At 43.4% G+C, this 22,689-nt stretch overlaps 1 protein-coding gene across 1 annotated transcript in view; it reads right to left on the reverse strand.

Moving 5' to 3' along the window:
- LOC119405323 (protein arginine N-methyltransferase 5-like) overlaps positions 1 to 22,689 on the reverse strand; it is a gene marked incomplete in the record, with an annotated part of 87,508 nt that overhangs the window by 56,033 nt on the left and 8,786 nt on the right. Inside the window, 1 exon segment of the mRNA XM_037672156.2 lies at positions 13,163 to 13,294. Coding sequence (XP_037528084.1) covers positions 13,163 to 13,294 — 132 coding nt within the window.

Below are 22,689 nucleotides of genomic sequence, written 5' to 3' on the forward strand. Positions count from 1 at the left end.
CATCGTATAGAAAACAAAGCTGGCAAACAAAGAATTTGAAAGACTGCCACATTCACAGAACCGCGAGAATGTGACTGTCTTACATCAGCAAAGAACTTACAACTGGAACCCTAGCAAAGTAAAAATAATACAAAGAAGGAAAATGTTAAGCCTACTAATACGTCGATGTTGTCATGGCAGAATTTCATACAAAAACAGAAAGCCATTAAATATATGCAATACGCCAAGTAAGAGAAAGCAAACAGAAACTGATTGAAATGCTTCAGCAATGTAGGTTGAATGAACAAAGGTATATCATCTTTTTAAGGAGCATGTGAAGTAGCTAGGACATAGAATGAGAAATAGTGAGGGAAAAAAAACTCACAAAGTCCTCATGTATCTTGCCCAGATGAATCGAAGGCGAAAGCCATCATCATCACCCCACTACCATTAGAGCTTGAGTGGTCTCGTGAGTTTTTGTACCACACGCCACGTTTTCAATGCCAGTGTCATTGTTGCTGTAGCTGACGATGCTGTATGATCATGAATTGTAGCTCAGCTTTTTGTAATGTGTTGGCAACTTCAACCACCCCCTCATTATGCAATCCACATGGTGTGACCAATTGGTGCAATTCTACTCTTCTGCCACACAATATTATCGTCTCTTTATGTGGTTTCCTTGCCTGACATGATGACCGTATATGGCCTTTTTCCAAAGTGGTTTCATGCACTAACATGGCTCTGTGGTAGAATGCTTGACTGCCACGCAGAATACCTGGGTTCGATTCCAGCTTGAACCCAGATTATATTACGCGATCTTTTATTAAAGTCATGTGAGATTTGGTACCACACTCCACTTTTTCAAGGCCGGCATCTGATGAGGCACTTAAGGCTTTCGTCTTAATAACTAGTGTAAACACTACCGTAAGATAGGGTTTACTATACTATGGGTATTTCAAGGAAAATTCTTCTCGGCAATTGTTAAGAGGGGATACAAGGCACAATGGCAGTTCCTTCTAGCCAAGATTCACAACACAGGAGGACAAAATTTGCTGATTAATAAATTAGTAGCTTCGTTACGTTTTATCTTAATCATCAATCATAGGACACGAATTCAAATCAGATGTTGTGGCTAATTTCACAACCATAACCAACAATGACACTTGTAAAGCGAATTAGAATACTTGCTGATATGCCACAAAACGTTCTGCTCCTAATTCAGTGCAGGAGATCGAAACCCTCCATGCCTGGTTTAAGTGTGTGTAACGAGGCTTTAGTCTTAAATCATAATATGACATGATGTGACATGATGTGACATGATGTGACATGCCATTCCAAGCAGCTGCCCATGGTACCAAGCTTATATATGCTAGTAGCCCCTGCCTGCTGGTGGTAGCTGCCCAATGAAAGAAACAGTCCATCACACTGGTTGACGGCACCCCAAGTGGTACACCATTCAACAAGCATAACCTAGATCAAAACTGTAAATTAATTAAATATGATATCCCCTTATGAATTCAAGATAGTCGAGGCCATGGGTGTTGTTGCATTTGCCGACCCTGAAAACTAATGGCACGCTGTGCACTGCTGTCGCTTGTCTTGACTGCAGACACCAGCATAGGCCATGCAAGAAGAATGAAGTTTGGACCTTTCTTTCTGCACTAGCATGCTACTGATAAAGTTTGCAGGTAGATTGAAAGTTGCTAGCTGGTTACCCAGAGATCCAGACCTAGATGCTGCCGATGATTATAATGTGAATGTACAGCCACAAGCTTTGCGCTATGGTTAGCTGCCTCACTTGAAAAGGTAATTTTGTATTTTCCAACTGTGAGGTTAATGGCAGAGGCAATTTTGAAGAAAGATCTGAAACGTGAAAAGGCATTGCATTATAGAGCATAAAAACTTAGGGCAGCTACGCACTATGGGCGAAGACGTTGAATTGGCAGAGCTGGTGGCCTTGCCCTCCTCCTTTCCCCTCACTTCCCTTTCCCACCTTTCTGCTATACTATAGTAATGGCTATGCATGCTGTTACCCTCACCCTCCTCCTTTCCCTTCTCTCACCATGCCTTCCCTTTCCCACCCCTTGCCTATACTCGTAATATATGTGGCTCTTTCTTTCTGTTTCTCTGTCTTGCTCGCTCTTTGTTTTTCTTCCTGCTGTGCCCCACTCCCCCCTACTTTCCCTCTTTCTCACCACCACTTCCCTTCCCCCCCCCCCCCTTGCTATACTATACTATACATGGCTCTGCTAGCTTTCTTCCTCTCTTTTTTTTTCTCTATTTCTTTCTGTCTCTCTGTTTCAGACAAGAAAGGCCGTACTCGGTAGTGGGGCTTGCCCAATTCCAGTGGGCGCATTACCCGCCCGAGTTTTTGCAAAAACCTCAGCACCGAACCTCCAGCTTAAACAGCTCCACTGTTAAAACAAGCCTTTTGGAGCATCTAGGGACATATTTCAAGGTTCGAAAATTTGCTTTGGGTAGCCTGACAGCTCCCTGATGGAGGAAGCCCAACCTGAAGAAACAAAAGTGTTCCCATAAATTAGGTGTTAAAGGTGACTGGGTACATCACGATATGCTGCAAGTAACAAGTTTGATAACTACATCCTATGTCAATTGTTATTTGCCAAGTGTAAATCCCTTTCACCACCACAAAAAATCTTGGTCTGTACACCTCAATTACTGAAGGAACAGTTTTCACCAGTATCACCACAGTTTCTACATCTCGGTGGAGGAAGTAGAACTACCTGTAAAATACCACATAAGCGCCCAGTATTGACCTGTCCCGAAACTTCAGAATTCTGAAAATTATATGTTAAGGGCCCACCCAGCATCAGCCAAAATATTCACCCCATTGCAGCCATTATGAGACCTCTAGGGGCAATCCGTTAGCTGCACGAGTGCAATCGCTAGCCGCACAATGCCCTCCTACACCGTCGCCAGGAAGATCGAAGTTTTCAAGTGGCACCGCGCGTAGGGAAAGAATGTGAGCTGCACCTCTCGGCATTTCAAGATAGACAAAAAGAATCCATGAGTGGGACTCCAAGTCATCATCATCATCATCATCATCAGCCTGTCTACGCCCACTGCAGGGCAAAGGCCTCTCCCATGTTCCGCCAATCAACCCGGTCCTGTGCTTTCTGCTGCCACGTAATACCTGCAAACTTCTTAATCTCATCTACCCACTAATTTTCTGTCTCCCCCTCACGCGTTTGCCATCTCTTGGAATCCAGTCAGTTACCCTTAATGGGCCCTAGATTGGGAAGAGTTAGGGATAAGAGTTAATGGAGAGTATCTCAGTAACCTACGATTCGCTGATGACATTGCATTGATGAGTAACGCGGGAGCGAATTGCCAGCTCATGATTACTGAACTGGATACGGAAAGTAGAAGAGTAGGTCTGAAAATTAATATGCATAAAACTAAAGTAATGTGGAACACTCTGGCAGAGAACAGCACTTTGCGATAGGTGGCGAGACACTGGAAGTTGTAAAGGAGTACGTCTACTTAGGACAGGTAGTAACCGCGGAGCCAAACCATGAGAGTGCAAATAACTAGAAGAATAAGGATGGGCTGGGGCTCATTCGGCAAGCATTATCAAATCATGAATGGTAATCTACCACTATCCCTCAAGAGGAAGGTATATAACTCTGCATCTTACCGGTACTTACCTACGGAGCAGAAACCCTGGAGACTTACAAAGAGGGTTCAACTTAAATTGAGGACGACGCAGCGAGCGATGGAAAGGAAAATGATAGGTGTAACCTTAAGAGACAGGAAGAGAGCAGAGTGGGTCAGGGAGCAAACGGGGGTTAAGGACATCATAGTTGAAATCAAGAAGAAGAAATGGATATGGGCCAGGACACGTAGCACGTCGGCAGGATACCGGACTCCAAGTATGACGCCCTAAAGCACGTCAACTACGGCAAGCAGAAGATGGTGGGCAAGCTCACGGATGGTGGGCCCATCTTCAATGAAGAGTTGGACAATGCCGTTCACTGGCTTCGCCATTCGCAGAGTTGGAAGAGTCATTCACTGGTTCAGTGACGATGAGTAGCTGTTAGTGTACCCCATGAGTTAAAATTTCAACTAAACATGCTATATTCGATTCTGTAGCCACCGTATTGCTGCCTCGAAGCTTTTCATTGGCACCATCTTGGTTTATCCTGCTTCAACCAGACAAGCACCCATATCTAGGTTAAGCAAATTTTCAGCTGGTAGATGGAAGAATGACACTATTTGCATAGCAAAGTGCCTCAAGATCATGCAGAATACTTTCATTTTTTTAAGGTAACAAAAAACATTTTTTGGTGCAGGTTGTAAGCACATCTGCGAAAATGTAGCAGGGTGTAGGTGGATTTGCTTTTTGGAGCATTGGATTTGGAGCATTTGGAGAAGCATCATGTCATTGTCCCACTAGTCCCCTACATTTTTTCGAAGATTGGCAACCAAAAGCTTTGGTTTGGTGCCAAACTAACCAGCATCTCTTTGTTTGGCCTTCTGACCTCCATGATTAAATAGAAACGGCTGTGCAAAGAGTAAAATGAATAGAATAGGAAGGTGGTTTAAAGCAGTAATGAAATGAGGTGAGTAGCCAGGCTATGAGCACCGATGTTGTAGTGTCGATGGTGATGCTTTGAATTTGATGCATACCAGTGCTGCGATGCAACATAGGTGCATGGCATTGCTCCCATGTGCTGTTTATTTTAAACTACCGGTGCATCGCTCACAGAAAAGTTTGAGCTAATTGCAGGTAAGGACCCAAACCACTTCCTATAATGAATGCACATTCTGTTAATCTTTAAAAATTTTATTGAAACTAGTACATGCATATAAAAGCATTATTCTACAGGGGTACATCACAAACAAGATGAATGAAAAATTTAATGAAAACTATACAGATGAAATGGAAAAGCATGAAAGAGTAAATATCAAACATGTCAGACATATGCACGGAGACACAAAGAGGCGCACGAGGGGGTTAGCGTTGCCATTGAACACTTCTACATAATGACTCTGTATCAAGCGAACGCTGCTTGAGTAAGCTAAGTAACAAATGTTTATATGGATGCTATAGCTAGAGTTACTTCAAATAGGTATCTCTAGGGAGCCAGAGTGGTGCACCTACTTTTTCATTCCCTGCTTGAGCCCCATTTATCAAAGATAGTCGCATGGTTCCTAGACTACCAGTGGAGAGTTTTAGTGTCAGGTGCCAAAGTGCCAGGGGCCCCAAGAGCTTGCGTACATGTGGGGTTGTGTGCGCAAGTAGACATGCGTTATAGATGTGCGTCCCCAAACGCAAGCCATGCGAAGGTCATATGCACTCACAATGCCATATCATCTTGTCAAGTCTGGATGGGTTTGTATTTTTATATTCTTAAAATATTTAACCAATCATACGTGGTGACATAAAATGAATTGTTTTCAATAAAATATATCAAATTAATATGACAAAGCTATCTACTAACACGAGGCAAAAAGATTTTTATAGGTGTCGAAGTTGTGACATGTCACACGATGACATCTAACGATGCAGAGCCTAACCAGATACACACAAAGCTAACACTGTAGTTACCTACATGCCCTAATCAACTGCTGGTGTAAAGCATTTACAGTGAGATGACCATTAACTCACAGTACTTTCATAATTTCCTTTCAAAGAGAACATTAACGAGAGTGCAAAAAAATTCGAAGTAGGCATGTTTGTACAAAACACCACAGGATGTCACTACTAGCTCTGCAACGGCTCCGGTAATCCACCATCATTAAATGTATAAAAGTTTACGACCAAACTGTATCTCTTATTTGTGGCAGTATGATCGGCCTTGTTTTTGCCAACCCATCAGCCATGAGGCGCTTTTGCACTTGAGCTGCTTGACCTGGCCAGTATCAGCTTGGTTTGTTTCTCAAAAATTCTGTTCGCCGTGAGAATGACATGGTTGACATCCCAGGTAACGTGACCTGCTAGGGGCAGCGATTTTTTGGCTGTCCGCAGGCGTGCCCCCAATGACCAGAGAATGCAAGTGCTTGTGGTCTCGCGCATGTGCAGTACCGCTGCCCCGACGTCTTGCGTACGCAAGCCACTTGTGTACCCGGCACTAAAACACTGTGCTAAGTAGCCACCACTAAGGTACAGATAAAAATGTTAGAAATAGCAACATCATGTTACCCGTACATTCAGTCACATTTTTAATGACTAAAGACAAGACAACTGCACCTGAAATTAGTTACTTTTTTTTTTAAGAGCAAGAATTGCACGACAATATATATCTTTTTTTCATTTTGGACTCATTCAGTGTTTGGCATGTGTTTTGACAGATGGCACTACTATGCCGTGCACAAAAAAACAGGCTCCAGAGCTAGGCAATGTATTAGCAAATGCAACAGGATATTTCTATTCTCTCAGATAAGTCTAACAACCACCGCAGCTCACATGTACAACTTTGTAATAAAGTGATCCACAAGTATCCCAGATAAAGCGGGTAAGACACTGCGGTAATGTAGATCATGTCGCTAAAAGTTTTGCTCCTAAGGATGCGACATAGCTTTCCATTCACAACCTTAGTTTGCTTTGTACACAAGATGGTAGACCTCTGCACAACTCTGCTGGCTTAGGGAGCACATACAGAAGCTAACAGCACTATCAGAAGAGATGTTCCACTCATGTATTGTGCATGAAAAAAAAAGGGACATTAATACTGCAGTGCAGCACTGAACATCCTGCTTTCCACTATCCTTCTTTATTTGGGGAGATTGGGTAAATACTAGAAGCAAAGAATCATAATCCAGTTGGCTCAGCGAGGAAGATTGCAAATACCCATGCAATAGTCGAGGCATGACATCTCCAATAATGGACAAGAGCAGCGAACATGAGGAAAATGAAAACTGCAGCCTCTCCAAGAGCATGCCTCCCAGCAATAAAAAAGGTGGCATCAAGCGGATGAAGGCATCCTTCACCAAGCAACGTCAGATGCTGCCGTGGCAGGGATCTCTACACAAGAAAGGCATGAAGACTGTAACTGAGTATTTCAGATATATATTTTTTTTGTGAAACAACATGCCCAAGCCAGGGTTCGTAGCAGCTTTTGTGGAAATAGATTTTCAGAGTTTGCAAGGCCCTGATAAAGTAGTTTCAACAATTGAAGCAATATGATGAGAGCAACAGAACACTATCTTAAACAACAAGCAAAAATTTTTTTGTGCATGTGCAATAAAGAAAAGAGCCCAATAAGCTTTTCTCGTAAAACAATCACCAGCCACCACAAACAAGATGGCTCCCTACGGCAAAGACATGAGCTCAACTTTTTAAGTATAAAAGAAACATTTCACCTTGGTCGGTATCTTTACCTATTTTTGCCAATAATTACACTAAGCTTATGTGAATGAAAAGCTCAATAATTTTGAAGCACTTTATAAAATAAAAGGGATTTCAAGGTTTTAAGCACAGCAGCTTTTTAAGGAAGTGTTCAAACGTTTCAAGCACTGCTACAAATCCTGCCCAGAAAGGAAAGGGCACTATTCCAATATGGAATGACAGGCAGTTATCATCTATAGAAAGCATCTTAATCACAAAGAAGGAACACAATGAGGTTATTCAGCTATAGTCATCAGGACAAACAACATGGGGCACTAACTAGGAAAAGATATGTGACAAAACTCCTAGCTGTAAATGGTTTGAGTGCACAGTAGACTCTCAGTAAATGAAAATCTCAAACAGAATTGGTGCTTAAATGATACAACTGCCTCTAATATGATTGGTCTTGTACTTGAATTCTGCACCCATGTTCATTTCTCAGGAAACATAACTGCTGTTAAATGGAACATATTTTCCTGGTCCCTTCATGTTTCGTTTACCGAGAGTCTACTATATACATAGAAAAGCCATTGTATTTGTAATGGAGCAGATGCACCAATGGGTATGTGCCTGAAGCAGAAGACGAGATCAACCGATGCTGCGATTGGGCGAGAGCCTGTGCTTTTGCTGGCCTTGCAGTGCATGATCATGCGGTCATTCTTCATCAATACTATTGGCAGGTACCAAAGGCTGAGTTTGATCGTCACAAAACAGCCTTTGTAACGCCCAATGGCCTATACGTGTTCAACTTCATGCCATTTGGGCTCTGCAACGTGCCTGCAACATTTGAGCGCATGATCAATACCATCCTTCGAGGCCTCAAGTGGAAGGACAGCCGGTGTTATCTAGATGTGACATAGCCGTATTTCCAACCTATTTCGAAACACACCTTGCTCATCTCACGACATTCTCACGTGCCGCACTTCTGCAGGTCTACCGCTCAACTTCAACAATCAGCGCAAGAACGGACGAGGGACAAGAAAGGGAACATAGACGAGCGCTGCTTATGTTCCCTTTCTTGTCCCTTGTCTGTTCTCGCGCTGATTGTTGAAGATGGATTACCAATTAGCCCAATCTCAAACTTTGCTACCGCTCAACATCAAGAAGTGCCGATATGGCGCGCGGAAGCTGACCATCTTGGGACATGTCATCTCCAAAGATGGCATTCTTCCGGATCCCGATAAGCTTTGAGCTGTCACCGATTTCCCAAAGCCCACATCCATCAAAACCCTCAGAAGTTTTATCGACCTGTGCTTCTATTTTCATCGCTTCATGCGTAGCTTCGCGTCCGTCATCGCACCTTTGACGAGTCTGCTTACTACCAGCAAAGGTATACCTGCGTGGTCGCCTGAATGTGATGACGCATTTCGCCAGTTGTGCCACATGTTGACCTCACCACCTTCCTTCACCACTGTGACCCAACTGCTTTCACGGAAATTCACACCGACGCAAGTGGCGTTGGCCTAGGTGCAGATTTGGCACAACGGAAAGACGCCCAAGGTGAATACGTCGTCACTTATGCGAGTTGTGCTCTGAAGAAGGCAGAATTAAATTACTCTGTGACAGAGAAGGAGTGCCTGGCAATAATTTGGGCACTGATGAAGTTTAGCCCATACCTTTCCGGCCGTCCTTTCGATGTTGTTACAGAACACCACGCTCTATGTTTGCTTTCTACCTTGAAAGACCCTTCGGGGCACGTGGGCCGTTGGGCACTACGCTTGCAAGAATATGATATTTGTGTCGTATATGGTTCCAGTCGCAAGCATGCAGATGCTGATGCGCTCTCCCGCTCACCAGTGACACCAGATGTGGCTTCTCTATCGCCCCTCTTCACCACCCTGTCACCGCTGAGCTCCGCTGACATGCTTTCGGAGCGGCGCAAAGACCCATCCCCTGCCTTGCTACTTGACTACCTTAGCGATCCATCTGTTGTCTCTTCGACAAGAGTGCAACGCCTCCAAGCAGTCCACTTTTCCGTGTGAGACAACACCTGTACCAGCGCAACTACATGCGAGACAGTCAGAAATGGCTCCTTGCTGTCCCTCGTCATGTGCGCTCGGACATCTGCACGAATTTCCATGCAGATCCCCAAAGTGCTCACGTCGGCGCCCTGAAAACTTATGCAAAGCTGCGTCAGCGATATAACTGGCACGGAATATATACTGTTTTGTGCAGAAATACTTCCAGTCTTGCACTACATGTCAAGAAGGCAAAACACCTCCGCGACACCTTACTGGAACATTGCAGCCGCTCCGCTGCCCAGCTCGCCCATTTGATCGCATTAGTATCGACCTCTACAGCCCCCTCCCTCCCATGTAGTGGTTCTGGAAACCAGTGGATAATTGTCAGCGTCGATCACATGACACACTATGCTGAGACTGCAGCTCTCCCAGCAGCAACCGCCCGCGAAGTTGCTTTTTTCATCCTTCGCAACTTCGTTCTTCGCCACGGTGCTCCGCGAAAACTACTCAGTGACAGGAGTCATGTGTTCCTGCCGAATGTCATCCAAGCACTCCTCGCTGAATGCAACATCATTCACCAGAAATCGACCGCCTACCATCCACAGACAAATGGTCTCACCAAGAGGTTCAATCGCACACTCGGCGACATGTTGAGGATGTATAGCTCCTTGGACCACACCAACTGGGAAACCGTACTCCTTTTTGTTACCTTCACGTACAACACTGCAATGCAAGCGACTACCGGCTTTTCCCCTTTCTTTCTTTTGTACGTCCACGAGCCTCCCTAACCACAAGACACCATACTCTATCGGCCTGATGCCTCCGAGTGCACTAAAATTTCTGAAGCCGCCCGATACACAGAAGAGTCAGTTGGCTCATTCCCTGACTAGCGAAGCTCAAGGTCGACAAAAGACATGACATGACGACATCAATCACCCAGCTCCCACGTTTTCTGCTGGCTCCCTTGTTTGGCTATTGGTACCACAACATGTTATTGGCCTCTGCTAAACTTCTGGCGTGGTACCACGGTCCATGCCGTGTCAGTGATGCCACCTCGCTGGTGAACTACATCATCGAACCCCTCACACAATCGCCAGACTTGTGCCGTCGTGGACACGAGACTGTACACGTCAATTGTCTAAAGCCGTATTACAACCCCGTCATTTTACCTCCTCCCTGAATCGCCAGGATGGCTACGCTTCACCACTGGGGATATTGCAATGGACCAGATGCACTACGGGTATGCGGCTGCGGAGGAAGAAGAGATCGACCGGTGCTGCGACTGCGCGAGAGCCTGTGCTTTTCCTAGCCTTGCAGTGCTTGATCGTGCTGTCATTCTTCATCAATACACGACTTCATTGCATCAATAAACCCCATCAATAAACCTCGTCGCATATTCATTTCTGGCATAACTCCTCCTTCCAACTAACAAAAGATTACAACATCGAGTAACTCTATTTACAGAAAAAAATCTCTGCAGATTTAATTCCTATCCTGGCTCTTGACTGACAAGACTGCCATCAATTCCAAAGAGTATCCGTCCCCACTAGAAACTAGAATGACATGACATACCAAACCTCATACTACGAGAGAACCGATACATTTAGGAACTCCTTTCCTCAAAGCTGGAGTGATCGCCACAAGAATGTCTTATAACCCAGGAAAAGCTCTGGTCACATATGCAGTGACCCAAATACCTTTGATGAAGGTTTCACTTGACCTTTTTTTATTATGTGGTATTCTTGGACTTTGGCTTGTTTAAAGCCATCGCAAATAGGGCATTCACAGCCACAAGAATTTTTCCACTCAAACTTAACATGATATACAAACAGTTCATGTTACTACGGGTGGCAGGAGTCTACTTCCCTGCTAGCTACTCAAAGCAAATTCAATCAGAAGACTGAATAATCCAAAATGGAATGAGAAAGATAAAAAAAATATATAACGGTGTGTATGTGTGGATCTTTGTCACACTGATCTGACAAAGAACCAGACATACACGTTAAGAATAATATTAAGTATGGCAGGCATGCAGCATTTGCACATGGGCACATGTTTATTTTATTACATTTTCGAAAGGGGTAATTGAAATTAAAAGGGTAGCATGTTGCTTTTAAGCTGTTCAAGTACCAGGCTGCAAGGACTACTATTTGCCAACATGTTTAAATGTTGAATTTCGACACTATGTGCAGGCACAGGTTCAGCAGGAATCTTGTTTTTGAGATCACTAGTTGCGCTAGTAATTGGCTGCATGTCTGGTGACAAGCAGCCATAAGGAAAATCATACAGCTGAAATTTTATGTCAGGCTTCCCCAGTACATGCTTCACTCACAATGTTCTACCAGTTCCATCTTGTGCACAAGAGGGACCACGACCTTGTGCTTAAAATGTATAAAACGTGAACAGTTTTCAACTTTTCATTCGTAGTCAAAATGACATGAGCTGAATGTTCATTCTATGAAAAACTGTAGTTGCTAAATTGTAAAAGTGTGTCACTTTATGTTATGTTACCTTGAACGAATCATTCGTGATATCATACCTGTCAAGTTCAAGGAATCTGAATCCGGAAGATTTCCAAAAACGGGGAGTCTCGAACAGCCCCATAAGCGTAAACATCGGTCTTATAATGGCTTAGAGTGGCCGAACAAACAACACACGTAGGGTTTCTAAACTACAATAGAATCTCGGTGATACGAATCTCAAGGGGGAGCGAAAATGTTCGTATCGCCCGAAATTTCATACAAAAAAAACTAGCAAAATCTGTTTTCAAACCACGATATACGCACAAAATATTTATTTCCCTCGAAAGAACTCACGTATGCCTTTCTGGGACACGGACCAATAAGGGACGGCACAGCTGGCTGCCGCGAAAGCGCGCGTCATATTTAAGCTTCGCTTGAGGCCAACTGAAAACCAAGTGCCAAAGTTTGCTCCACCATAGTCGTAAGCAAAGATCGACAGGAACGCCAAAACGCTTCGTGCCTTTTTTACGACTTTATTGCCTTTAATCTATCGCTGCGTTAGCCGCGTACCTTCGGAGCTCGTAGTCACTACCGATGATCGCGTCAATAGAGACCGCTTTAGAAGTGTATCTATTGGGCTTGTTGGTCTGCCATTACTCATACACTGTTGCGTGTTAAAGACATAGACAAGAGCACAAAGACACACACGGTGTACTAGTAACAGAGACCGTTGTTTCGTGCAAGGTTGTGGCAAACAGTAGTTCAGCTTTCAATCCACATGCGCTGGGCGTGCACATGCCTTCAAAACTACATCGGTTGTTTCTGTCTATGATCACATCTGCCGCGTTTGCGGAGCAGCGTCGCTTTGACTGAGTGAGCGTTGGGACGCGCTTGCGCTTTCGGAGTTCCATCAGTTTCGTCGTCGCCATACATGATCGTGTCAAGAGCGACTGTGCTTTCGTACACAGCAGTTGTGTCAAACATCAATCACAGTTCTGACAGTGTGTGCGCTGGCCGCTGCACGTAGCTTCCAGCACGCTGCTCTCGGCCTTCGCTCGACAGTTTCGCATCACCGAGATACTACTGTACGTTTACACCAACCCCTCCTAAATTGGTTTACATAATGCTATACGCGATGGGTTCGCGAAAAGCCCGGATCGGATTGCGTTGGATTTTTGGCAATGTGGACAGATCACGCCCAGAAATTTCAATTTCCAGGGGATTTTCCTGCCAACCATACTAACATAAGAAATGGTCCAAATCCGGGAGTCTCGCAGGAAATGCGGGAGACTTGGCAGGTATGTGATTATGAACAGCATAAACCAGCAAGTAAGCTCCCCTGGACTTCACTATTACACAGGCCATTAAACCAGAGGCGAAGTTCACACCCACAGGAACACTAAACATACCTGGTAGGCAGTAGAGGCCATTATGTAATTGTGCAGCATTCGAGCCAGGTTAACACAATGCCTGCTGTGCACATCCACAAGAATGGCTGGCACACCCACATGTGCTGCAAAGCAGAGCTCCTGGTATAGCACCTGCAAACACAATATGGACAGACTTCCCATTCAGTGGGACCAAAACATCACAATGCATAGCACACAAACATATCTTACAACAGTAAATTTTGTTATACCCTTAAAATTTGCACCACACAAAGTTTTCAAAAAGTCAAATATACAATTAGCTACATCATACTTTTGGCATCACAAGGCACCAACTATCATAGAATACAATGCAAGAGCACAATCTTGTCAAGGTTTCAGGAGGCAAGCCATTCACTTTTCTGCTGATGTTTTTCAGTGAAAGCTTCGGAAGTCAGAGGCCAAATAAAGAAAAAAAACTGAAGGAAAAAAGGAAAAGAAGAAAAAAAAGGGAGAATGCAGCCAATAGATGAGAGCTGCAGCCCAGGAAATTGCATTATCAATTCAACAACTAACTGGGGACAATATGTCAACTACAGAATGTTTCAGCTTCGCGAATAAAGAGAGGCTGGGTCTTAAGATTTTTTATAACATTTAACATATAAACCCACAGTGCCATGCTCTCGCAGTAAGTACACTTTATCTGCACTACACAGCCCACAAAGGTGAATTTTTTAAACTAAGGGCTCAACATTTAAATTAACCCTTTCTCTACAGAGTTTCTTGGCCAAAAACGATAGAAAAAGACAGATTTTTTTTATTTGCTTATTTGATTTCATGTGTCGTGAAACAACTGACAAATCTATTTAAGGGTGCATTATTCGCAAGATACAAGCAAAATATTCTTTTTCAGAATATTCAACTTCACTGCACTACACCATGGAAAGTGCCCTAACCTCTCCAGTCTATGGTGCAGAAGATGTTTCCTTGAAATTTAAAAAATAAGGTGCAGAAACGAGGGAGCCCCTGAAAAAAATAACCTTGGACGCGCAGGTGGTGGTTTGTTTACCTCTGCCAAAGCATTTATACGTGGTCATCTGAATCTGGTGATTTGGAGAAAATACGCTGCTCTGTGCCGTCACTGCCACACTCGCAAGATAACTGAAATTATTCTTCATCCCACAAAACTTCGGCAAGCAAGCATGTTTTCTTTCTCTTCTTTTTTTTTCTGAACAGAACTGTTGCCGGCAGGTGCACGCGGCTTGTGCGCTAAGGAGGACGCCATTTTCTAACCCCGGTTCGCAGAATCAAGTCCTTTCTTGGGCAAAATGCATGCTTTGAGCTGCATTTTTAAAATTTTTACTGCTCCATCTGTCTGAGCCAAAAGAGAACTCTGCTAAATGAATCACGGTAGCTTAACTGTGGCGGCCCCATAAGCTCATTTCAGCCTGGATGAGCCCAGCTCATCTTCAATGGGAGTGGTACAAACCGTGTGGACGAGCTCAGCTTATCTTCAGTAGAGAAAGGGTTAAAAAGTAGGAAAACATTTTTGGAGCAATAGTATAGCACCAGGGGCCAAGTTTTTTATTATTGCGTAATTTCTTAAAGGGTACTGACACAAATATTTTCAGTTGTCATTTTTTTTTTGCGCCAAATGAAGGGTCAAGCCCTCAAGAGCCTAGAAAAGGTAGTGCTAAGCGCAAGTGCGCCCTGAAAAAGTAATTACAGTATGTTTTTAAAAGCTAGTTTCGGTTCATACTGTACCCTGACGTCACAACACGGGTATGAGCTTCTCGTCACGTGCTCGCACAATATATAGTGACGTTTCCACGGCCACTCCGCACCGTGGCTCCATTGGTGACGCACAAGCGGCCATTTTGGAAGTTTCAGTGATGCACAAGCGGCCATCTTGGAAGTGTTGGTACCTAACGTCATCGCAACTAGCTAGACTGCTGCAGTGATGTCACCAGAATTTGTACTGTAGCCTGACGTCAAGCTAGTATCGATGTCAGTAGGTGCGCCATGGAAAAATTGACTTTAATATCGAATTAAAATATCTTATCAGCATTTGCTGAGCTTCTCACTTGCTCAGAGCCATCTGTGTATAGAGGAGATTTGTATGGCAGAGTAAACTCGCCTTCGAAAAAAGGTGTCGGTACCCCTTTAAAGCCTTGGCTGTCCAAAAACAAGGTTGACATTCGTTCATAATAAAAACTACAAAATAAAAGAAAGCTTGGCATTTTTTAGCCTTATATTATATATCTTGTTCGCCAAAACCCATTCCACCCTTCTAAAATTGTCAGTTGATACCACTACATTTGCACTTGCACACTGCGTTAAAAATAATAGTTATGTAAGAAGAAAGGCAACTAAAAAATCTGAGTTCACAGTAACATTCTGAATAATGTATGATTTCGTTCTAGAAAAAGGCCTATAGAAAATTACCTTATCAAATATAAGAACGATAGGTTTTGTTGACACAAACTTTGGTGAAGAAATGGACTCATAAAAATGGCATCAAAAGTTCATAAGTGTGCCTGGCTGTATGGACAATAGAATTTCCCAGGAGCACAGCACAAATAAGGCTTTTATGAATTTTGTGCCCTACGAGAATGGTTTTGAGTTTAGGCTTTTTGTTAGCCATTTAGAAGTGCAATGGCAGTGATGCTACTGGCCTAGGCTATTTCAGAGCAGCTTTTAGGGTAGACAATTGTGAAAGCAACTGCAAAATAATTAAAAATTGCACGCTAACTGTAGCCCTTACAACAGAGAAATGTACAAAAGAAAAAGTGATGAACAATATGGTGATGATTGGCCTAAGAAGAGAGTTCTTCAACCCCATTTTTTAATTCGGCAGCAATTACATGGACAATCCAGGCACATTTTTGCAGTCACTGTCATGCTCCGTATATGTATACATATGTGTGTGCGCATATACATATAGTTGAAATTGAAGATACAACAGATTAACAAACAAAAACAACGGACAATTTATTTACTAACGTTGTGGCCGGTGGACCGGTCTGACGAAGGCTGGTTAGGCACTTGTCATCAAGAGCACCATTCTACTCGCGACTTGTCATGGGCGTTGAGTCTCTGTCTTCATATGGGTTGGGCCATGCCGTAGCACACTTGCTTACTTAGCAAGCTCATGTTTACTACTATTCATATTGCTCCTAAAGCTGTCAGCCTTACATTGCATAACATTCGAATTTGTTGCTATCGCATTCATTGCTGCACCCTTGCAACAAAACAGTCAGTTTTCTACAACCCTTGTGTTTTGGCACCAACATGCATACAGACACACACATGAGGGTTTAAACGCCGACCTCCGCCTTCTAAATAAAATCCTGGCTATGCCCCTAGTGGTGTTTAAAGCGACACTAAAGTGAAACAATGAATCAGTTCATATTGATAAATTTTACTCTGAAAAGTCTAATGTCGTTACGTTCCATCATCATAGCTTTAATAATAGAGGAGAAAATCACGGTCAAAGTTTCACTTTTAAATTTCGCGCCCAAATGTCTGCGCGTGACGACACAGATTTCAAAGTGTATTTTTCGTATTTTGGTGACAGTGGCCCAACGAAATCTTCTGACACTTGCTATGTTAACTCTCTGGCCCCTTCAGAGGACAATGTACTTCATTTCTACCGATTAGGAACTACGTAGGTCCCCATACATGCCGTCAAAATCTATGACGTCAGGGCGATTGGTGCAGAAACTTCAAGGTGGTGAACCACCTGTATTTTCTTTTTGTCAGTTTGCTCGTTTACCAAGTGTCATCTCGCGGTAAGCGTGGCGATTTTGATATTGTGAAAGAGTAATTTACTAATACGAGAAAAATCAGTTTTCTCTATAGTGCCCCTTTAACAAGCATAATTGAAATATTTAAAAAATCTGTTGTATTTTTACTATCGATACCGTTAACTAGCCAAGCTTTCACCGAGACTTGCCATTTAGGGGACTGGTTTATAATCCAAACTGTTTATACTCATCAAGACCAGAGGATTGAGGAGAAGGAGGAAAAGGAAGACAGCACACAGGGCAAGAGCTAAACCTGTCCACTATCTACAATGTCCTCCCTTTCAGTAACTTTGTTTCTTTCATTGCACTGAATGCCTCATGCCACCAAGCTATAACTAAATCTTACAAAAAAAAAAAAAAAGGAGGAAATGCATTGAAACCTACCTTATGTAGTTCAGACTTGTCCACTCTTACTGAAAACTAATTCCTCTGCTCGTACACACAAAAAAAATATGTTTGGTGTGTTAATATTTTATCCAGAGTTTCTCAGTAAATAATAATGACCTTCAACGTAATGAAAAACCACAAACTATACTGTAAACAACAGAGGTCTCAAGTTCACACAGCTGTGCTGCAGTGGCGTAGCCAGGAAATTTGTTCGGGGGGGGGGGGGGGGGGGCTCACGTTGGAGCGCGACCTCCTCATTGAATTTTTCGAACGACTAAGTATATGAATAACATGTATTACCGGCGACAATTTGTATTAGATGCTGCAAATCACTTCTTGAATGCTGCGCACTGTCAAGAACGAGTAAGAAATGTGTTTTTTCATAAAAGTATGATGTTGGCAGGCCCGCAAAATCTTTCCAGGGATAACTGTCTTCAATCTTTTCAAATTTGTATTTTTTGTGTGTGTGTAAGAAGTACGGCAAATATCACGTAAGCTTTGGAACTGCATCAGTTTTAAACTGAAGAAGCGCCTGATAACAAAAAAAAAAAATGAAGTCCACAAAATAACCAGGACGAGATCAAATATTTTAATGCAGATTGTTTACGAAAAATGTTCATCTTTTTGCACAAATGATGTGGCGAGGGAAAAACAAGAATGGGAAAGTACACCTCGAATACGGGCAAAACATAAGTCACCGTAAACAGTGCACAGTATGCTTACACAAAACATCACAAATGTATATTTAAATATTCAATCAATATACGGAACTAAGCAATGATCACTATACATAAGGCAAAAGAACATGCTGCACAATCACATAAACTGATACAGTGAAACCTCGGTGATACGATCACAGCTCATACGAATTTCGGGGTGATACGAATTTTTCGTTGGTCCCGGCCAAGGCCCATTGGCCTCAATGTAATGGAGTAGGGTTGTTGCGAACCGATTTTCACCCGGCGACGTTTGATACGAACGCTCACTACCGCCCAGGTTCGAAGAGGTGCTTAACCTCCTTGTGCTGTCCGCACTGTCGCGGAAGACGCGCCAAGCACGTGCGAGCGCGGGAACGCAAGCGTGGGCATGCGCGCCACACCGCCAAATCGTCAGAATCACGGTGTAAGAAAAACACTTTTCTTACGGTCAGACTAAACCTTCAGAGACACGTCACGGCCTCCGAGTGTCGCGAGTCACAGCGCACTGGGTTCATCAATTAAATGCGCGCGTACGGGCCGTATATTTACGAGTGCCGGTATGATTGCCGACATCTAAAAACTAAACTGAGAATAATTCAGGATTCTTCCTGGCGTTGCCGCAGCCCTGACAAACAATAAATGAAAATGTAGGCCAGCTTTCTTTTGCCGCGTGCTAATTTTCCATGCTTTCTGGTGATACGAATTTCGGATGATACGAATATTTTTGGTGGTCCCGTGAGATTCGTATTACCGAGGTTTCACTGTATGTCCTTGGGCCAAGCTGCTGCCTCGTATGCACCATGTGGACAGAACTATAAAGGAAGAGCGCAGAAATAACGAAAGAAGCTATTTCAAAACTGTTTTAAAAGTGCGAACCACTATTGTGCACTCAATATAAAAGGAGGGTTGTCGCTTCTAGTTCAAAAAGCAATAAAGAACAAAAAGGACAAATGAAAGTAACAAACAATGCCGCTAGTACTGCTTCCCAATAGCTGAATTTGTTTGGTAACACCGCGTATGCCGACCTCTCAGTGAACAAGGTGAAGCTGTCGATTGGCTGTTAATGTCCACCTGATGCCCGTATTTGTAAGTTTATATTAGGTTTTAGCAGAGTGTGACGTTGGGCGAGTTGGTGCATACCTTAATAAAATATTTGTGGCGAAACTGAGACAAGCAAGGAAAAAAAAGAGAAGACAGGATAGGGCATTAGTCAACTAGCTTATTTTTCTCACATCACCCAAATATATATGCTTCCAGATATGTGCACAAAGATGGGGCGCAGCACAAGCGACTATCACATAGCACAAAAAAAAAAAAAACACAGAAAAAAACTATCGCACCGCGCTATCTAAAAATAAGCATTCCTTCTTGTACAAAGTGATCGACGGCACAGTGACGCATTCATTACCCTTTTTCTGTATGTGATATGCCTCAAGTACTTCACGTGTTAACGTTTCCCTGCTTCGTCCTATAACACAAGTTTCTCCGAACAGCGGTGCGCAGCTGCACGAAGCACTATGGAACGGCAGGTGTGAACCCACACCATTCTTAATTGATAATATATGCTCCCTAAGGCTATCATTAACACAGCGGCCTGTTTGGCCTATGTACGACTTGCCACAGCTCAACGGAATGTTATAAACAACGCCCACCATGCAACGCAGAACTGGCTGGGCGTGCTTCCTTTCGCATGAAAGCTTGGCTTTTTGCGAAGAAATGCGGGCACAAAGCTTCGTGAGCTTGTTGGGTGCCGAGAGGACCACTGGAACGTCATGCCTGTTTGCAACTTTTTTCAAATTGTGGGCAATCTTGCGCATGTAAGGCAGAACCAGCGGTTTCTTTTTCTGCACAACCTCGGGCTGCCTGGTGCATCCTTTTTAGCTGCCGGAGTAGAGATTCGGACACATTGGTTAAGACCGCCAAAGGGAAACCGGCTGTCACCAGCCTTGAAATCTGCTCCTGAAAACTGTCGTCCATGATGTGCTCGCACGACTTCAACAACACAGACCGGAGACACATTGTCGCAATGGCTCTTTTCACGGTTTTCAAGTGTGCAGATTCGTACGGCAGGAGGTCTTTACGTGCACGGGGGCTGTACATCCAGCACGAATGTGTAGCGTTTAATGACAAGTTAATGTCTAAAAACTGCAAATGATTGTCTTGAGGTAGCTCATGCTCGTTAGGTCACGGTCAGTGCTGGGCAGTATCGAAGATGCATATATCTTAGATACTATCTTAGATACTCTTGGGGTATCTTGTATCTGTATCGCGATACGTCTCGCAAGAGGTGTATCAGTATCTGTATTTCCGATACATTGAAGAATGTATCGTGTATCTTAAGATACAAGATACTGCGATCGCATCATCACCGTGCGAAACAATAAACGTTGGCTGAACGACGCTTCTCAAGCTGATACGGCTGCCACTAAATCACCAGAATAAAACTAAAGGCAGTGACATTATTTCATCTTTCCATCATAGTTTTGCCGCGAGAATAGAGGATCAGCTCTGAGCGTCCCTATTGGCGGAGCAGAGTCACGCAGTGGCGCTCGCGTCGTCTCGATAGACATGCGCGCGAACGTACGCCCAGCCGACCTTTTGTTTTATCGCTTTTTCTTTTTAGTTGTGTCAGTACCGTGACACTTGGTGTATGACATACTGCCGCTAGTAAAAACACACACACAAGGGAGACACGAACAGGACGACAAAAGCGGCAGTATGTCATACAGCAAGCAATACCAACTAGGCCAAGAAGAAGTTCTCCTCAAGTGACACTTGGCACTTAGCAACTGTCCTGTACCGCGTACACCAATGCGCACGGCGCCTCTCGCACACAATCTGATGCTTCCGTGCCATTAGCGAACTTTGTCTTGCGCGGTGCTTCGTTACGAATTCTGAAGAATGCAAGCATGGGGGATCGCATTGCGTCTAGTGGCTTTCACACATCGGAGATTTGAAGGATCTCGTGGATGTAAGTTTGACTTACATGCACCAAGATTAACCTATATGCAAATAATATTCCAACAGCTATAGCACCACCGGTACCGATGGTGGATCTAACAGAACAAGCATTCACATAACAGCTATCTTGGCGTACGTCTCTCCTTCTTTTATTCAAAGAGCTTTAAAATCATAATTTGATTATTAGCAGAAGTTATTTCTTAGCTGTCCTCCTTTTACAATCCGTACATTACATATGATTTTTTTTTCTATATAGTTTCTTTCCGGTCTCCTTACTGCAATATGCCTTTAACGCGCTGCCAAGGTAAGCTCTCTGATTTATTCTTGCTTTTAACTGTCTGCGTCATTTCTACTACTGTTTACATACTCCTAGTCCACTTGAATTTACTGTTATGTAAAGGCGATGTTGGGAGCAAATATATTATAATCCGGGCGCGCCTGGTGTGCACAGTAACAAAAATTCTGCTTACTACTAAGTAAAATCGTGAAACTGAGTTTCCATTATAATAACACAAATTATTAGGATTCATTTTAAGTATGCTAGCAAATGTATTCGAGAAGCATTGTTCTACCAAATGCTCAGTTTTTCTCATGAGCGTCCGAACGAGCCGTTTTACGCTATTTTCCATAGGCACTGAATTTAATTCTCATACTATTAGGGGTTACCCGCCACCGTGGTCTAGTGGTTATGGTGCTTGACTTCTGTCCCGAAGGTCGCGGCGGCCGCATTACGATGGAGGGAAAATGCTAGAGGCCCGTGTACTTATATTTGCGTTTTAGAACCCCAGGTGGTAAAAATTTCTGGAGCCCTCCATTACAGCATCCCTCATAATCATATCGTGGTTTTGAGACGTCAAACGCAACAATTATCACTAGCTCTTGGGGCTGCTGCCTGTACAGTGTTTCTATGCTTATTCGCTGGGGCTGTTACGCAACCGCTTTTCTATTTTACTTAGATATTTTTGTTTTCCCTGTTTAGACTTCCCTAAATTCTTTTACTGTTACTAATCACCAGGTAATCGGAGCTATAAGTCGCATTAGTCTGAATAGCGGTGGTGTCCGGTGGCGCTTTGTGCCACTGTACAATACGACAGAATCGTTTCTAGGCGGCACATGTTCTTAGTGACGTACACGTCCGGTGATCCGTTATTGCGAAAACCGTAATACGTTTCAGGCAATGTAGAACTCCACAGTGGTATTTGCACCATTGTGCGCCGGCTTCTTATTGAAGTCCTTATGATTACATGGCAACCCGCTAGCTGGTCGGCAAGCAGAGCAGCGAGTCCCATCAATTACAAAAGCGACAAGCAAAAACCGCTATCAGCGATGTGTGTAAAGAGATGTGAAGTTAAGCAGCTAAAGCAATGCCATTAAATTGCTTCGGAATGAAACTAAATACCTTGAGCAAGAAGTAAAAAAACTTTTGAGATACTCACGCACATTCATTCAAATGAAATAAAATTGGTCGCAGTTAATACATTTTCAAGTGAACATTTTCGTGTAGAGGCACTTAGTGCTGCATCATATAGATATATAATAACAAATTTGCGAATGTATCGAAGTATCTTAAGATACAATTGGAATGTATCGTATCGGATACAATCAGTGTTGTAGTATCTTGTATCTGTATCTCAAATACTTCTAGCCTGAGTATCTTGTATCGTATCGCGATACAATTTCAAAGTATCTTTGCCCAGCCCTGGTCACGGTGTTAACT

This window comes from Rhipicephalus sanguineus, chromosome 1 (genome assembly GCF_013339695.2).
Source record: "Rhipicephalus sanguineus isolate Rsan-2018 chromosome 1, BIME_Rsan_1.4, whole genome shotgun sequence".
Taxonomy (NCBI): Eukaryota; Metazoa; Arthropoda; class Arachnida; order Ixodida; family Ixodidae; genus Rhipicephalus; species Rhipicephalus sanguineus.